This window comes from Aphis gossypii, chromosome 2 (assembly GCF_020184175.1).
Source record: "Aphis gossypii isolate Hap1 chromosome 2, ASM2018417v2, whole genome shotgun sequence".
In the NCBI taxonomy this organism is placed as follows: Eukaryota; Metazoa; Arthropoda; class Insecta; order Hemiptera; family Aphididae; genus Aphis; species Aphis gossypii.
The window spans coordinates 33,060,071-33,079,524 of record NC_065531.1 but is presented as its reverse complement, the minus strand read 5'-3'; the positions used below and the strand labels follow the sequence as shown (position 1 = coordinate 33,079,524).

Here is a 19,454-nt window from a genome sequence, read left to right as displayed (position 1 = left end):
ATTTATATGTGGGTAACTTTTATTTCTAGCGCTTCCCACTCCGCTACAAATAAATAATTAAATCTCTAGATACACACACGGATTTAATATTTATATCGAATCGTTATATCGTTATTATATTTATACAACTACTATTGATTAGTTATTTTCTCAATTCGTGTTATTATTTATAAATCCATATTGGTTTTTATTCGTATATTGCTTACTTTTTCTGTTTACTTCAATATCACATTTTGAAAGCTTCCAAGAATCGTATATACACTTTATCAATAATCCACGTCTCGTTACCACGTACTCGTATTTAATATTTATACCGTAACTATAATCTGTATTACCATGAATTTCAGGCACGGGTTTTATAATTATTTTCTTTATTGCTATATTTTTGTATTCTCATATTTTCTCGAAATAACGATTCAACTATATATTAATTTCTCGTTAAATGTTTTTGGTCTTCTATCCGACAGTAATGGCGCTGCTATGTGTGTTTGTCGAGTAAACACCGGGAGGCTTTTTATAAACGTACAAGCGCGGAATTATTACATGTATTCCGAACGGCGTTGTCCGGAAAGAAGCAATAAAACCGGAAACAGAACTAATGTCTACCTATCGTATTTATTATCATTGTTTTATTATATATATATAATAGTTTTTTTTTTTTTTTGGTTTTTTACGCGTTCCTATCGACTCCGGGGGGAAATCCATTTGCCTTCGAATTGTAAACGATAAGAACCCGAGAGTCGAGAGACCCGTGTTTACGACGGCACGCGCAGTCTGCAATATGAATATTTGATGGGCGGACGGGGACGCTGTCGACCTGCAGTACGCCGCCGGTTGCAGCGGGTGGGCACCAGGCCGTTTAGCGCGGTGTACGAGACGTATTTTCTCGGTAGGGCCGGTAGATCGGTGCGACTGCGGTCCGGCGGCGACGGCGCGCGACGAGCCACCGACGCTGGGACACCACGTGGGCAGACAGTTCTCCGCGTGTCGCCGTTCCGGTGTGTCGCGATTGCCCGCTCACGAGAGTCGACGGCGCCGTAACCACATTCGGCGGCATAATTTTGTTCCCTTATTATAATATTATATTATTTTCGATGTCGTGATAAGTCCGTGGAAATAATAATAATAATAAAAAAAAAAACCGATCGTTTCGATAGTGATAATCCAGTGGTATCTCTACCGTGATCGTGCGCAGACCGAAATATTATTATTGTTTCGTAGAAAGTTATTGTAATACGAACCGTGAGCAAGGAGGGATTTTCGGGTACCTGCTCGGATCGCGTTTTATCGGGAAAACAAATAAAATGGACCGTTGTGATGCAAAAGCCAACAGAGACGGACGTTAGACTGCTAGATTGTCGAAACAAAAAATAGTGATAAAACCGAGGTAAAAACAGTCATATTTTTATGAATCCTAGATTTTTATTTCGCTGTGAATAATATAATATATAGCTACCTATATTATACTCGTAAGTAATATTATATTATGTCAGCCGTATTTTATATTGTACCTGCCTAGTGCCTATAACCTATATGTAAATAATATACATAATATTAGATAATATTACGGTGTACAATATAAATACCTATAATATTACAATATGGTCGTATCATGGCTATATTTAGCCATGGTCGTATATGATAAGAAACTGTAGGTAGATAATATATTCGATTTTATAAATTTATAAATAAATATATTTTGTATTTATGTATATAAAATTAAAATATGAATAAATACATAGATTTTACTCATTTTTAACTGGTTAAACTTTAAAAACACCGAAAATAATAAATTTCTTTTGATTGCTACCTACCTATAAATATTATATTATTTTATAAATTTTTTTTCTGCTTAATTTACCAGAAATATATAAATAAATGCATTCAATACCTATTGGTTAATTATAATGCCAATATAGCCATTATAGATAGTATTAATTATTAAATGTATTTGACATTATTAGATAGATATGATTTTAAGAATAAGGTAATTTAAAGGGTTTTTTTTATTTATTTATTATTAGTATAATTAGTGTTTTTCTTCAATATTTTTCAATCGTTGGCATAGAATTTCTGAGTGAAGCTAGTACCTTTATTATTTATTTTTTTTTACTGTAGACTTTAAACCACTTGAATATGAGTTAACAAAAAGTTTTATTTAGTTCCCCCTATATTTATTAGATATTCAAGGAAGATGGTACTTTAGATAGTTTATAAAAATCAATTTTGTTATATTAAAGTAGATAGCTTGGTAGGTAGTTTTCCAGAAAATTATAAAATGTATCAAATGCAGTAGTATCGAGGGAATCTGGGATCTGAGGAAAATATTTCATGTTTTTGAAAGATTCTTAAGAATATAAATTTCTTCTGATTGTTTACCTTGATGTTTTATAATTATTGTATAAATATATACTTATTTTTCAAATCGATTTAATTTTACTTAGTATAAGTTTATTATAATATAAGATGTCTTTTATAATGATATATATAGTTTTAATTTTGAAAATATATATTCTATACCTAACTGAAGTAGGTATATAATATGGATTGATACAATGATTACTATATTTAAACATTTAAACCTAACATATTATATTTAAAATAAATAATAAATCAAAGGGCGTTTAAAGTTTGTTATTTAATTACGTCAAGTATAATAGTATATTATGTATTTTTTTTTTTTAGTTTCTATTGATTTTAAGATTTTAATCCAAATACAAGGTTAATTGAATAATATAGCCCTTAGATATCTAGTTATAGTAGGCTAAATAGTTATCAAAAAATGGTTAAAATATTTTTGTTTATTCGAGTTTCAAGCTAGTAACTACTATGATTCTATAATAATCAATAGTTAGCTAGTATAATATATACGTATAATTTCAAAATAGTTCTTTTTTAGTAAAAATTAAAATTGTAATATTGAAAATAGCAATCAATCTTTTCCAATGTGTTGTGTTGTTTGTATTTTATGTTTCTGCATACCTAATATCGAAATATGTTATTATTAACTTGGAAGAAACCTTTGGGCATTATCAAATACTCGCAATGTTGTATTCCCATAAGATACATAATACATATATCATAATTTTCATGGATTTGTTTACTACAATACCACATGATAATTATCTATACATATTTATGTACAAATGTACAATACACAATTGAGTAAAATAAAAATGTGTTGAGCCTATTTTGACAGGTGATCGACTGAAAGAAGAATAACCTTTAAGGACCTTATACAAAAACACCACGCGTGTAGTTAAACAAAAAATGAGGTAGGTACATCAACACAAAGGTAGTCTATTGAAATTGTTTGAATTTAGTTTTGCTCAACAGACGAGGAATTAAAGATAAACCCTCAACAATAAATATATATTTGACACACATAATAAATTGATTATAATGCCCAGGTAAAAATATTGACAACCTATATGTGATAGGTCTATCATATATTGTACTTACCTTTATTTAATCAATAGTTTTATATATTTCTAATTGTTTTTATTTTCAGTATAACGTATATACACAACATATCTGTTATATATTTAAAATAATAAATGTATTTAGGTATTTAATAAATAAAAATAAGATTAATATTTTTTTTATTAATCAAATAGACATTTATAAACTGTAACTACTAGGTAGATACATACTACATAATATTATTTAATACTACCTATATTTAACAATTTTCAATGGAACTCGATTTACGACAATGTTAATAGAATGTTTTAAAAATATATGGCTGTCAAAAAAAAAGTTGATATGAATATTTTAAAATCTATAATATCTTTGAAGGAATAATAAAATAAGATGGACATGTTTATTAAATATTGTAAGATGATATTTTTGAAATGTTAAAATGTAAAATGTTTAATAGCGGTTAATTTTATAATTTAATATTAAAGTACCAGTTATAAAATTAAATATTAAACATTTTACTAAAATATAAAATACATAAAATAGCAACCAAACCTAACCTATCAATTTAGTTGTACAGTTAAAATAGCATAGCAAAACCAAGCAGCAGTTCTCGTAATAGTATAGGTACATAATATAATTCGTTTTGTTTGATTATTTTTATTTTTATATCCAAATCCTTAAATATATCTTGATTAAATTCAAGAATACCAGTAAATAATAAATACCCTATGTATCTAATTAAATTTTACTATGTATTATTTTTTCTTTAAAGTAAGAACAGTTACTATATAAACTAATTTCTTTCTTACATTGCTGATCCCATATAATCTGCTATGTCCACAGTGACTTGTATTAAAATAAAACACCCTAATTTTGAAACTTAAATCTGAATCAAACAGACATTTATTGCATTATGAACCACAAACTTAATTTTGGTAAATGTATTATTAATTTATTATATGATGTTCATTATTTTCTAATCGATACAATGTTGTGTACTAACAAATTAAACACTTGAATAATTCAACTGTTTATAACTATTAAATATAATATAAAATTACGCAGTAAGAGTGTTAAAAATTTATTTTATTAAACATTTTAAACGTTTATAAAGGAAAATTGTTTTTTATAATTCTCGAGATACTTAAAGTGTAAAACATATGATTATAGTAATGTTATCTGTATTTCAATCCAACTTTATAAATATAGTATAGGTAATTTAACAATTTTTAGTATTAATGTAATTTGTTTAATAATTTAACTATGGTTGAAACTTTAACTAGCTTGATGCATTTATATCATTTCAGTATTCAGTTTGCTTAAATAATAATCGTGTAATATTATACTTATTCAACAACTAGTTTAACTAGTTTTATTTTGAATTTTTATGTTTTTGAAATTTTAATTTCTTTAATTAAATCATATACGCATTCTAAATATTTTGAAAATGTCATTCTATTAAGAAAATAATAATATACATATTCAATATTGCTAAAGTTTCATAAATAATGTTTTTCAAATTACAAAAAACTAACTAAAATATGCAATTTTTAGAAATTGAAACGAAATATCGACAAAAAAATAATTGTGCATTATTCTTATTCTTGATATTTTATGGGTTCCGTAAAAAAAACTTACTAAAAATTTTGTTATTACATTTTCAAGTCTTGGTTAAAGAAAAACAGTATTAATGCTCAACTACAATATAATTTGAAAATATTCTTGATTTTAATGAATTTTGATAAAAGTCGAATTTCAAACACTTAAAAAAAAATTGTGATCACATATTTCTAATATTATTTAATTTTTTTAATACATGTTACGGTCATTAGTCACACTTAATATTATGCATTAATGATCTCATCATTTAATATGTTAATAAAATTTAACGAGTTCTATAACTGCATTCTCTGCATGTTCGATGTCGGCGTGTGAACGAGTACATAATATTACTAAATTACAATATGACGTCATACTCATATTATTACAATGTGTCCATGTGGTCTACATAATTGCATAAGTGTATCATGATTATAAAAAAAATGTGTATATTATATACACTATACATAAAATATTTTTTTTTTTATTTTACAGGGCAACAGCATATACACAGATGGGGTTCATCACTATTGTCTTATTATATTGCTTGTCAAGTGCAACAGGTCACTTGAATGTGTTCATCAGTCAAAAAGAAGTCAAAAGGATTATGGGTAAGTATTTTACTTATTAAAATATTTATCTAATAAAATAATATGTACATATTTGATATGTTTTAATGGTGGTTTAATTTAATCGAATTTAGAAACGTATATTAGGTTTATCTATTTATAAAAGATAATATTGAATACTTACATTTTGTTGTTTAAATTATTATCAAAGTGTATTTTATTTTGATATACAGTTCTTAAATAATACGATGGGTTATGATTTGCATTCATGTTATAAAACCTATTACAATGGGTTCAGGGTTCAAGTCTACACATTCTTATAAACTAGAAGTTCAATGGATCGACGCATTTAGTTGTGTTGTAGAATAACACAATATACAATTTGCATAATGATTATTTTAGTATAGCTTTTTAAGAATAACAAGCAATGTTATCCGACATTAAAGTAACCTTTTCACCCCTATTAATTTTACTACCTATGATTGTTACCATTACTTGTTTTAGTTATTGTTTTATTAACCTCCTGGAAAATAAATTATTTTTTTACTACAAAATATTAAATATTAATTATGTATACATCATTTTTTTTAGTTAATATCTATAAATAAATAGTACCTATATATGTATATCTTGCATTATATTATGTGCGTTATTATGTCTACACGTTTCTTATTTTATCAAGTAACCATAATATATAAATTCAAATTCAAAATAAAATAAGATGGTAAATACTTAAAATTAGATCACTTGTAAATTTTAATATTTTTAAAATTTTGAATAAAATATTTTATATTATATACCTATATTTTTTACACATTTAAAATTGAGATAATATTCAAAACTATGGTTCAATAATCATAATTCTACATTTTATATTATAAACAACTAATTTTAAGTGTTAAAATATTTTCTTTCAATAAATGTAAATTCATTTTATTTGTTCGTGTAGTATTTTCGTTAAAATTACGGTTCGTATTTTATTTTATTTTCTTATATAACTACATTTCATTTCTAAACGTTTGTATAACAGCACTTCAATCGTGGTTATTCGTTTATTTTCATTTTTACCCTTCTACTGCAGTACTCGCTTCCTTACGAAATATCGCAATTTTTATTTTCTAAACGAAGCCGCGTGAAAAATGTCTATAGTCGCCTTATTCGAAATTAGATTTTTCCGCTGTCGTTGTCTCCATTAAACTTGGTGGGCGCTGACAAAGAACCCTTTTACACCACTAGCTATAACATCGGGTGTTTGACCTTAAAAAAAATAAAGTGCGTTATTTGAAAGCTCAAAGCTTTTTATGTATAAAACAAGATACCTAATTGGCAACTCCTGCAATGGGGTGAGTTATTCGTGAGCCAATCGAAACAACGCAATATTACAAAATTAAACGCTACGTAATAAGGATGGAAGTGGGAAAAAGATAAAAGTAAATTTAATGAAGAATTAGATCATTTTAACTTTTATTCGTTACAAACGAAAAATGCTGCTCTTATTTTCATAGCTTCTAAAAATAAGATAAAGTATTTTATTCATAATTTCTCTTTTATAAAAATAATAATATTAATTTATTTTTGATGAAAAAATAATAATATTAATACTATAAAAGTAAAAAGTTTTTACTAACATATTATGTTTTTACAATCTTGTAAATAATTTTTTTAATTTTTTATATTGCATCTTTAAAGTTAATGATCTAAAAAGAGTTGATCATTTTTAAATTCCATTTATTACATGTCGTACATTAAATGTATTATCAATTATTTTAAATATTATAATTCACAAATTATAAACCATTATAATCGGTGATTTACAGACCAATAAGTTATACACTTTACCTATTAACTACACATATGTTAGGCATATGCATATAATATAGCGTCCACTAGAATGGCGCTGTAATTTAACACTTATTAAAAATATCTATTTAAAAATAAAACAGTATAAGCTGACAAAAAGCCTAATAATTGTGCCATTTTGACAAATGTATTGTTAATAACTAATTGTACTTACTTTAATAATTAATCATCCGTATTTTTCCATATTAATATTTGAAAACAATAGTTTTAGAAAGATTTGGTTACGAAGTTTTGACGGTATCTCTTCAATTTATCGAAAAATAAATTTACTACAAAACAAAAATTTACTATAGGAAAAATTCTCTTCATATATTTTTATATTTTATTATCTTTTTAAAGATAATAAACAGAATTGTATAATATAAGTGCTTCTAACAGCTTCAAATTTCAATTTCAATTATTTGCTGTTCCTTTTTCTTTGTCTGTTTATTTTGTTTAATAATGTAATTCTAAGTATTTTGAAATTGGTTTTAATGTTTTTTTTCATTTTGAATATTTATTAGTTTTAAGTAAAAATTATATGAAGAAATCATTTACTCTTAGTATGTATATTAAATATGAATGTGGTTATATTTAACTACGTAAATAAATTAATTAATCATCTAATTAGGTAATAACAGTAACTAGTAAGTATTAGATGTTTTTACTTTTGAATATAATATATAAGGTAATGTCTGTAGACACGGAAAATACTGAAGTGGCGAATACATAGGTACTATACGAACAGTTACGGTTCTAACTATTGTAATGATTGTTTATGGATTTTTGAATTGCTTGATTAATTGAATATGTATAAAACCATTGATAAATTAAGTTATAATTTATAATCAATGTTAAAAGTACATATATATGATTAGTTGTTTTTAAATAACCGATCGATAATCATCCGGATTTTACAGTAAATACATTATTTACAAGTTCAATGAAATAATAAGTATGTATTTAAGAACAATAAAGGTACATTGAGACTAGAGTATTAGTTCAAATAAATTTAAGCAAAAAATTATCATTGTGTGTATAATATGCTTAGTTCATTTGTGCATTATGAATGAAGTGGAGTAAAATAAATATAATAGTCAATTATAGTCACGTGTGCTGAATTACAATATAATAAACTCATATTCGAATAATTTCACCTCTTCGAACATATTATATGTATCCTTAGTAGGTAATACATGCGTTGTTTACTAAAGGTTTAAGGCCAGTTATTTTATACTAAGCACAAGTCAGATTTAATTTGTAACATTATTTTTATTTATTGTATATTCTGTAATAAATTGGTTATAAGTTATAACGATACCGCTGTGATGTACCTCTATAATTTAACGATGTAATGTTTTAAAACTTTATTAAATGAAAGCAAATTAATCTATAGATAATGTATATAATATGTACACAAAAATCAATAAAAAAAATATCGGTACATTTGTTTTAAACCCATATGTCAAAAACAAATTAAATACATAGTGGTTTTTCCTTTACCCCGGAATCCTAGAATGGCGGAAAACGTCACTTGTTTACAAAGCTATATTGTTTTTTTATTGTTATTATTATTTTGCTAATTGAATCTGGAGAGACCCTACTCATGTCCTCCGCAATCTCAATAGTTTGTTTTTGCATCGGGAGGGTTTCTATATATATATATATATTATATATATATAAATACAAAGAATAATATATATATATTTAAAAAATAAATATTATTACAGGCTTTCCTAAGAGAGAATTGCAATACTGCTCTCATTCCAGGGGTGGTATATATGCAAAATGCAGCAGGCTAGAGGGCGATGGTCGAGTGAGAGCGGGAGCTTTTGGAGTACAGAGCAACAAAAGAATAACAACGTATTAAACGTTAAAAAGCCCTTAGCCCCGAAGGAATTAATTTTCGTGTGCCGCTTCCGCCTTTTCAATGTAGACTTGCTAACATTAAATATTAACCCTTCGAAAGCTCTTTCTATCTCACTCCTTCTCAGTCTATCTCTCCCCTATTTATTTTTGTGGCATTTTAACAATCTAGAACAATACGATATGACCATTTCTCTTTTTCTTCACCGTTTCATTGCATTGTTATTTTACGTTAATGTATTAATTTCAACTGTTTTTTTATGATACGCATTGTGAATTAAAAAAAAAAAAAAAATTATATCTAATTACAATAAATTAAAATTCATTTTTGCCGTCTTTAATAAATTTATAATCAAACCGGATGACCGGTTATTAAATTTAATGAAAAATCGAGGTGGCTTTATTTTTACTTGTTTCATTGCGATCTTTTTTTTTTTTGTAAAACTATGTAATTTTTAAAGCTTTTAATAAATTAAAGAAAATTTGACAGTTTTTTTCACCAAATGGTTCTATTATTTTTAACTTTCATTATGGATCGTTAATATTGCTTGTCCCCTGTGCTATTTTATCTGAATCAAAGTTATTTGTTTATAATCTCTGTTAATCTTTAATGATTATAAAATAGTACTTTTTTACCGTATAAAAACTGTAACACTTTTTTTTTAGGTATATTAAGAAATTTAATCATCGGTGAAATCCTTATGATAAAATGTCCTGGAGATTATATTTTTTACAATCTAGTTGTTTTTTGTATTCTACCTTTTTAAATTTTGAACGGAGTGATAAATGTATTGATTTTATAATAGTGTGTATGCTTTTCTTTCTGTCCATTATCACTTTTTAGGGTAGTAAAGGTTCTTTTATTTTTAATTTTGAGTGTGGTTTCTGGTAGAAAACTAGATCTAATTAGTACCTTGGATGGAGAGGGGTGTGAAAGTAAAAAAAATCCTAGGCTTTTCTTAATAATTGAAAAAAAAACAAAAATTGAAACTACAAGTATGCTATAGTGAAAAATGTAATATAATATTCCTCACGTGTATTTCAATCAAGAATTAAAACTGTTATTCTGTAATTTTCTTATTCTTTGAAAATTGTTAATCTTAGTCGCTTGTAAAACTCTCAAAGAGGTAACTAGGTTCAATTTACACGCCGAAATGTTCTTCAAAGTTAAAGATTACTGTTTTTAAACATTAGATATTCACAAAAACAAATATTATTGTAAAACTAATACATTCATCGGAACGGAGTACTCTAAATCTGAAACAAATAGTACTAACAGAATACAATTAAATAAAATTCAACTATAACTTTTATCTAGAAATACAAGTAATTAACTTTTAAAATATCATATTAAAAATCGATATATAAATGAAAAATGCAACTTATGGCAGTCAAACCAAAAATAATACATTTTAATCGTAAAATGTTTTCATTGTAGACAACATATTATTTTTGCGAAAATCCGGTAAATGTGTAAATATTAACTGAATATAACGCTTTCAGCAATAAACTGTTGTATTTATCATATGTTATTTTTAGTTTAAAACAAATCCTTTTTTAACACAAAAGATAATTTATAGGAACTAAAGAAATTTATTTTATAATTTTTATGGGATAAAAATATTTTTTAATTCGTAAAACCAACATTATTAAATTAAAAAATATAAAATAAATGTTTCACCTCTGTGAATGGTATGATATTATAACTTTAAGTTTAGGTGTTCCTTAAGAATTAGAGATATTCACCTATTTATGTAAATAATGGATATTATTCTAATAATTTATACTAAGAAAAGTTAATGTGTGAGTTATTTATACTTTTTTTATGTTGCAATTTGTAAATTATAAAGGTAGATTCTCTTTGTTCAATGAAATGTTTTAATTTTTTTATACTATGAATATTTTTAAGCTTGTTTTTGCTAGAGTAATGTTGAATGATTATTTTTAATATTTAATGTGCATGTAAGTATTATTGAAATTTAATAATTTCTAAAATACGAAACTACTATATGATTAACACAAAATTAACATCATTAATAAATTTGCACTACATAGATTAGATTATTGTCCATATAGTATAGCTTGATGACTCTACTATATTATATTATATAGCTTAAAATTATGATTTCAAATATTATTAGTAGGTATTATAATATAGTATTGAATATTATATTTTTCCAATGTTTATATTTTATACTTCCTACCGCTAAAATAAAAAAAAAAAACAGTCGCTCGGGGCGGTCGTGAGTTTTCCAAAAGGTTTGCCGTGTAATTTCCTTCCTCTTCTATAAGCCCTCGACCCAAAGTAAAAAAAAAAAAAAAAAATGAATTCACCATGGAAAATATGAGCGAAAGAGGAAATTACCAATAAAGTTTAATGTAAGGAAAATACACAGCACATACGTACACTGTACACACAAACATAAATATCTAATATATATATATTTACATATCAAACCGAGACTGACTTTTGTTTGAAAATAATAAAAAAAAATCATTCGTATGTTATTATATATTGTGGAAGTTTCAAGTGACTTCCGTTTGTTGAGTTCCATAAATTTTATATGGATTTTTCGCTCATGTAGTTGTGCTTTCCGTACTTTTGTCGGCCATTCGAATTTTTTTCTTCAAAATCAACTAGAATTCAAGTTTTTACTTTAATTGTTGTATTTTAACATAATATAACGTTTTTATAATCGATCTAGTTTATAATACAATTTTTATGGTTATTACATTTATGGTATATAGGTATGTATTTCGTAAAGATTTAAAATTAATTAAGCATATTTAGTGATACGTTTGTATTAAATAATATAATTACATCTCATCTAAATTTTTTTTTATTATTTACGAATAAACTTAATACATATATAGTATTCATACAAATCGATATTCTTACTATAGTTATAGCGTGATAATAAATATACAAAACAGATACAATCAAAATTCAAAATTGTTTGTATGCCTAGACGATATTAATATTTTTATTACATCACATATTGAATATAAATAAATTATTAATCGTTTATCTTATCATGTAGCGTAATTAATTAATTAAATTAATTATATCAATAGTTGAATGATATGATAAAATATTTTATGAAAATGTTTAACATTTTACAATTTTTTTGTGATACCTATTTAATTTTATTAGAAACGTATAACAATTATAAGTAGTAAAGACATTAAGATCGAACATTCTCGGTGAAAATTACAAATGCATTATTTAAGTAATAACTATTTAAGTTAACCTATTATAATAATTTTACAACCAACCATCTAATATAGTGTTTTATTTCTAAAAAATATTTATCAAATAAAACTTAAATTTAAATGTGTAAAATTGTGAATTACTGAAAAAAAAAATAAAGTACACCTAAAATACTTATCAATACATTTATGATATAAACACTATAAATATGTATGATAATTTAAAAAAAAAAATAAAAAGTCATAGTGTTTATAAAATGTACACTATATACAGATTATAATCTTGACATTTGAACACTATACAAATAATAATTGAAGCTTTATAAAAATTATTACGTTTGTTACTGATAATATTGAAACCTCCCCTTTAGTTTTTTATGGCTCAATACAAATTCGTTTCATAATGTTGCTAAGCCATGTATGTATAAGTTATTTTGCATATTTAATGCATTTTGACGCATATTAATGTATGGTGTATTATATTTTTATGGGGTTCAAGCGCGTGTATGAGCATAAAAAATACCACCCTCGGCTTATGAAATTCTTCTTTGGTTTTTAATAATTTTCTATATATTAATACATAAACAAACGAAAACCAGAGAATTTTTTTTATCGTGTTATAATATGTTTTATTCTCTTTTGTATGATATATTCATTAATTGTTTCGTAAAAATAATAATTTATTGCAGTTGTCCGACCCACCATATTTAAATCTTCTTTATTCATATTTTTATAATTACTTAATAATTTTTAAACTAAAATTCATCTTTTAACTGCGTAGTATTATAAATATTAAACATATTTGATATAAGTGTATAATAAATTTAATAATATGATAAAATCTTTATTTTTTACAAATAATTATAATTTTTAAAAATAACTGATTAATATTTAATATTTTAATCATATGATTAATGGAATGGACAGTTACTATAGTTTATTGTATCAACATTACAACTTTTTCTCATCTCCGTGCAGAGATATATACCAAATTAAATTCTATGTTATGTTTTTGATCCTACAATTCAATTTCGCTGACGTAAGTCTGAAGCAGCAGCTCTTGTGTGTTTGCGTAGTGTCCAAGGGGCGTATAGGGTAAAAGAAACAGCGTGACGTCCTGCAGGACAGTTTTAATGTGCTCTCGATCATCCCTCCTAAGTGAAATATCGTCCTAGCATTGTTGCTGTTGTCACCAGAGGGTGGCAATTTTTTATGATTATCGCTTAACTACTGGTGCTTGTGCATAGTTTATGTATCGATTCTTACAGTTATACCCCCTCAAAACAAAAATAAAAACATGAGTGGTCGCTTGTGGTGTTTTTTTTTTGTTATTATTATTTCTTGTTTAAAATGTTGTTATAATACGCAATAGTGCATATCAAATATCAGAGGAGTCATTTTTACATCGTAATTTATCAACTCAGTATTAGAAAATGAAAGTATCTCATTAGAAAAATTTTATTTATAATAATCTAATGAGTAATAATCATCAAATTACTTATGTCGCATAAAATTATACGCTCGTGTTAAACACACTCATAATATATTATAGAGTTATGATTAAACCAAATGTAAAAAGCCTATAAAACTAATAATAACTTTAAAAAAAAAATCATGAGTATAATAAAAATAATTGTAATCTAACTATTTAAATAAAATGTATTTTAGATAATTTTGATGACCAATAAGGTTGTCCAATTTATTAATTATTTTTGATTTAATTACGTATTAAAAAATGCATTTATCTAGTATGTACGATCATTATAGTGTGCTCGCGTTATGCGTGTTTTGTTATCCATTGGTTGAAAATTAAAGTTGTCAGCTATCGCAAAATGTAATTGATTTACAGAATTTATAGAGAATATCGAAAACAATAGAAGGATATTAAACGATAATAATTTTTAAAACAAATGACGCGGTCACGGTTAACCAATATATATATATATAGTCGTTTTTTTCTCTTTGCCCTTTATGATTGTTATTTCAAATGTGTATTGGCAATATTAAAACCTCGGCGAGATAGTGGTGGTTGGGTGTGCTATGTGCATAGTGGAACAGCCGGCGGTGCAATTAGAAACAGGGGTTCGCAAAGGGCCATTAAAAGCACGACGGAAACGTCAGTACGAGAAAAAATCGCCCCATCACCACCAACCCAGCCCAACCCGGAAAATATCATTAATTTGGTAAACCACTGTAATTGTAAATTGCCCCTAGGAATATAAATCTCAAAATCACTGAAATACAATGTATGCAAGGGACAGTCTCTTTGTTCAACTTTTTAATTTATTTTAAATTTAAAATTTTAATAACGCCTTTTTATTGCCCGAAAATCCTCAATGTACACAATTCTTTTACTCCTTATATAATCACTGTTTAAAAATATATATCTTGATTTTTTTCTCCTAAATATTATTACAAAGCGTTTCCTTCACAAACGAGCAGTTTCACTTTTCTACACGTTACCATCATGATGGATTGAGCAATCTCCTATAAACGTCTTAATAATAATAGCCATACTCCCTTAGCTCGTTAATAATGTTTACTCCCCACTTTCAACCCTACCTTTATTTATTTTTTTACTTCAGACAGAGTTCATTTATAACAATTTACACCGCTATTAACGTTAAAAGTTTCGACAGCTATGTATAATTTCTGTCACATAATTATATTTCTCTCAATTTTTTATTTATTTTTTTATAATATCAATTATTATAGGTAACATAAAAGTTACACGCAATAAATGTAAATATTTTTTCTGTTTTCTATATAATTATATTGATTAAAAAAATATATTTCAACTAAAAACAAATGAAATAAAATACGACTGGACTGACTATGCAGATTTTTTTTTAAACAGATTACGTGACGGAGACTAATGACATACATACGATCGATTTGGCCTTTAGGGGTAAGGGAAATACCGTACCACCTGAGTTTTATTTCCATTAATTTCAATTAAGTTTGAAATTAAAGGCTTAATTAAGATAAAATAATGATTGGAAGTACAACTACAATGAATAATGATATATTATCGCTCAGACTTATATAAAATCATTCGAAGTAGTTTATACATATGTATTTTTTATGATTCTCATTTATTTATAGGAAAATTATTATGTTTATGAATTGAATGGCTTGATTGAAAAATATAATAAAACTATCAGTCATTATGTGGGGTTATCCAGTTCACGAATTAAAAAAACAATATTTAGTAATTAATTATATTTATAACTTGAAAAGATTTTTTTATATTTAAAATAATTTTATGGACCTCATTATAAGATAACCTTCACATAAATATTATGTATACATGAACATTGAACACTTAATTATGGCAACTTGAGACTTATTTTTGATTAAAAGTGGGTATACAAATATTTAGATTATTGTATATACAATTATTTAGCCAACAAAGTTAAATTTTTTCTTCGTGTTTGTCTTCAAAATAAAACAACTCTCATTACATCATTAGTTAATCTAAATTCATAAAAATAGTTGATTATATTGTTATGTGTAACGGTTTCCAAACATTTATAATATAGGTAAGGTTTTTTTTTTTTTTTGTTCAACATTCTTTAGTCAAACAAATTGACAAGGATATATTATATTCACTACCTATGTGACTAAAAAATAATAAATCATTATTTAATATTCGTTGTATGTTGATTTTACAACGAATCGAAACGTAAAAAAAAAACAAAAATAATTGAAACTATATTATCAAACAATTATAGTAATATGTAAGTTTATAACTATTAGAATATCTGGCATATTTAATATGTTTTACAACATTGAACACAGAAGTGTAAAATATACATAAATATACGAAAAAAACTTATTATGTATTATTATAAGAATTATATTATAATATATTAAATTGTTATATACTCATATAAAAACCATTTAGGTTATGAATTCGAAATTTTATTAATTACAGAAAGTGTACAAAATATTTGCTTGTTTAACGAGTTGAATTTACCTGTATCGCGTGTTTTCATTACATTCCACAACCATGACACCCAGTTCATGAATAAAGATCGATTTCACTGAGTGTATAGTGGATACGATATATTATAAATTATGTATATAAATGATACTATCCAATATTTATAAAAAATGTGATTAAAATATGGTAAATAATTAATAATTATATTTAATATAGGAAAAATGAGATCAAATAAAATTGAAACAAAAAGTATAATATTTTATTTTTAAACAAACATTTGAAATTTAAACTATGATTTTTGAACGAAATTTTGAGAAAACTGTTCTTAGCACTTTATTGTCAGAATAATTTATAGTACAATTTATGTATTTTAAGTTTATTGTAAGAAATAAAAATCATTTGAAATACCTATATTGGCCTATAAATAAATAATATAACCAATATCCTACTATTTTATTTATTATTAAGATGTGAATTTGAGAATTCGCAATGTTGATTTCTCCGATGTACCATAAGTCTTGAGTTTAAAGGGAGCAACATGAAACTTCTAGAATAATTTAACCTTTCTTTCTCTATTCATTTCTCAAAAAAGAAACATTTTTTATGTATAACCAATAGTTTTTCTCAATATGTTTAAATCTAAAATTACGATTCTTGATTTAACCTTAGTTAAATAACCTAAGATATTAAATTTCCTTTATTATTATTATTTTATTATTATACACATACTAGTTTATGGTTGTGTGTTTTGTATGTAGAATTATATTAATGAAAATTGAATTTTTTACTTGAATTAAAAAAAAAATTATGTAAGTACATTAATTTATTAATAACACAGTAGGTATGATGAGAGAATAACAAATTTATATTTTAATATTTATTCTGCGCAGACCAATTTCTCTTAAGTTGTCACTGGCATAATACAGACGCATATGATCGTGTATACCATTTTATAAGTATATAAAAAAAATAAGATTTTATTTATACAGGGTGTTCACTAATTTAGGGAGCACAACATTTTTCGGTCGGATTTTTTTTTTTACAAACTGGTGGTATATAATTACACACTTTTCGATACATTTCAATTTTTTTTTGAAATTTTGGTTTGCGCATACTCAGTAAAAACTTTTTTTTTTGAATATAGTAAAACCTATTTTGAACACCATATTCGGATAGGCCTATATTTTTAGGTAATTTTGATGTATCAACTATGGTTCTAAATTCAAAATTGACTGAATAAGAGTCATCTCAACTTTAATAAATAATACATTTTTTTATTGTTTTAAAACATTTATAAAATCATTTTAAACTAATTCTTAATGGTTAATTTTTGAATATTTGTACGTATTTTTTTTTAGAAGTGTTATAAACAAGACTACTTAACATAATACGGATATACAATTATAACACTTCTAAAAAAAATAAGTATAAATATTCAAAAAGTAACCAATAAGAATTAATGATAAGTGATTTTATAAATTTTTAAAAATAATAGATACAAAAAATGTATTATTTATTAAAATTGACACGGATCTTATTCAGTCAATTATTAAATATTTTATAGGTATATTTTAATATATTTAAATCCATATCTTTTTCATAATTATTTTGTAAAAACGATATAAGCTAATTTGATAAATACGTATGATTTCTATTTTTTACCTAGGTCTATCATCTGAACTGTATTATGTTCGTGATGGAGTTGTGAATACATACGCGATGAATTTTGAAGTACCAGTTCCTGCGAACATTGGTGAACTTGAATTTTGCTGGCAATCGTTGACTCGACATTCGGTAAGTAATATTATTTTTGTGATCATTTTGAACACTAGGTATTTATTGCATGTATAAAGAGTATTTTTTCGTTTTCGATAAACATTACAAATTACAATGGAGCATTTTTATTCTTATAAGGTGTAAAAAAAAGTTTAACGGACAATAAGTCTCAGATATTATTATGTTACGGACGGTTGACGGTTTAATTAAACGTAACATTAAGCCAACTATTTGAAGGGTTAGCATTATTTTGACTTGGAAATCACGTAGTGCGTTCAACAAGCGAAACCCAAAAACTTTTGCCAAAAGGGGAACTGTTACGTGATTCATACACTTAAGCACTCATTGAACGTGAACTGTCAAATTATATAGAAATTGTCGATTTTCATTTTAGTTTTCGTATAACATTAATGGGGATTTCATACAGTAATATATTATCTTTTAATGAAAATATAATACTATTTTGTGTTGTGTAAAAAATAAAAATATATATTTTAAGATTTAAAATCATATATAAAAATGATCTTATCATATGCTAGTATCATACTCGTACATAAATTACTAAATAAAATAGTTGATCAACTAACTGATTAACTACGCAACAACAAATTATATAAGTTCCAATATTATAAGCTTTACTGCTGATGTAAGGCAGTAGAGAAGTCAATGTAGTGATTATAAGTATTTAAACGCGCCTTGTTTTTTTCAATAGTCCTTATATATATATATATATATATATATACATGTATAGGTATGCAGGTTAAGACTTTTTAATTCTTTAATAATGTATATATTCGATTAAGGGTTTTTAGAATGTTTAAGTATTCCTTAAGACAATATTTTAAATATTTTGATTTTTATACCATTTAAAAAGTACCTTGTGGTCCTATAAACTTTTTTTTTACTGGGAATTGTTAATCATACGATTTATTTTAAAATATTGATGTATTAAAATCAAAATAAGAACGAGTTTAGTTTCTAAATTTTAAGAGGATGCTACACTCACATGTATTGTCTCCGTCTTACAAACATACAACAGAGCAAATTTTTGTTCAGAATAATCAATTTTATGGTGTTAGATTTAATATCATAGTCAATTTACCTATTATCAAACTTAAAGATACTAATATTATCTCAGGTACCTATTTCTTAGGTTTTTTTTGATATTTAAATTTTAATTAGATTACAAGCATTTTAAAGTTGTAATACTTTACATACTATAATTC

At 25.1% G+C, this 19,454-nt stretch overlaps 1 protein-coding gene across 1 annotated transcript in view; it reads left to right on the top strand.

Moving 5' to 3' along the window:
- The first annotated feature begins 797 nt into the window (after positions 1-797).
- The window catches only part of LOC114121346 (tyrosine-protein kinase Dnt-like), a 67,357-nt gene continuing 48,700 nt past the window's right edge, over positions 798-19,454 (top strand). Inside the window, exons 1-3 of the mRNA XM_027983637.2 lie at positions 798-1,387; positions 5,518-5,633; positions 18,119-18,246. Of these exons, the coding sequence (XP_027839438.2) occupies positions 5,537-5,633; positions 18,119-18,246 (225 nt within the window). The 5' untranslated portion in view covers positions 798-1,387; positions 5,518-5,536. The remainder of the gene's footprint in view (positions 1,388-5,517; positions 5,634-18,118; positions 18,247-19,454) is intronic.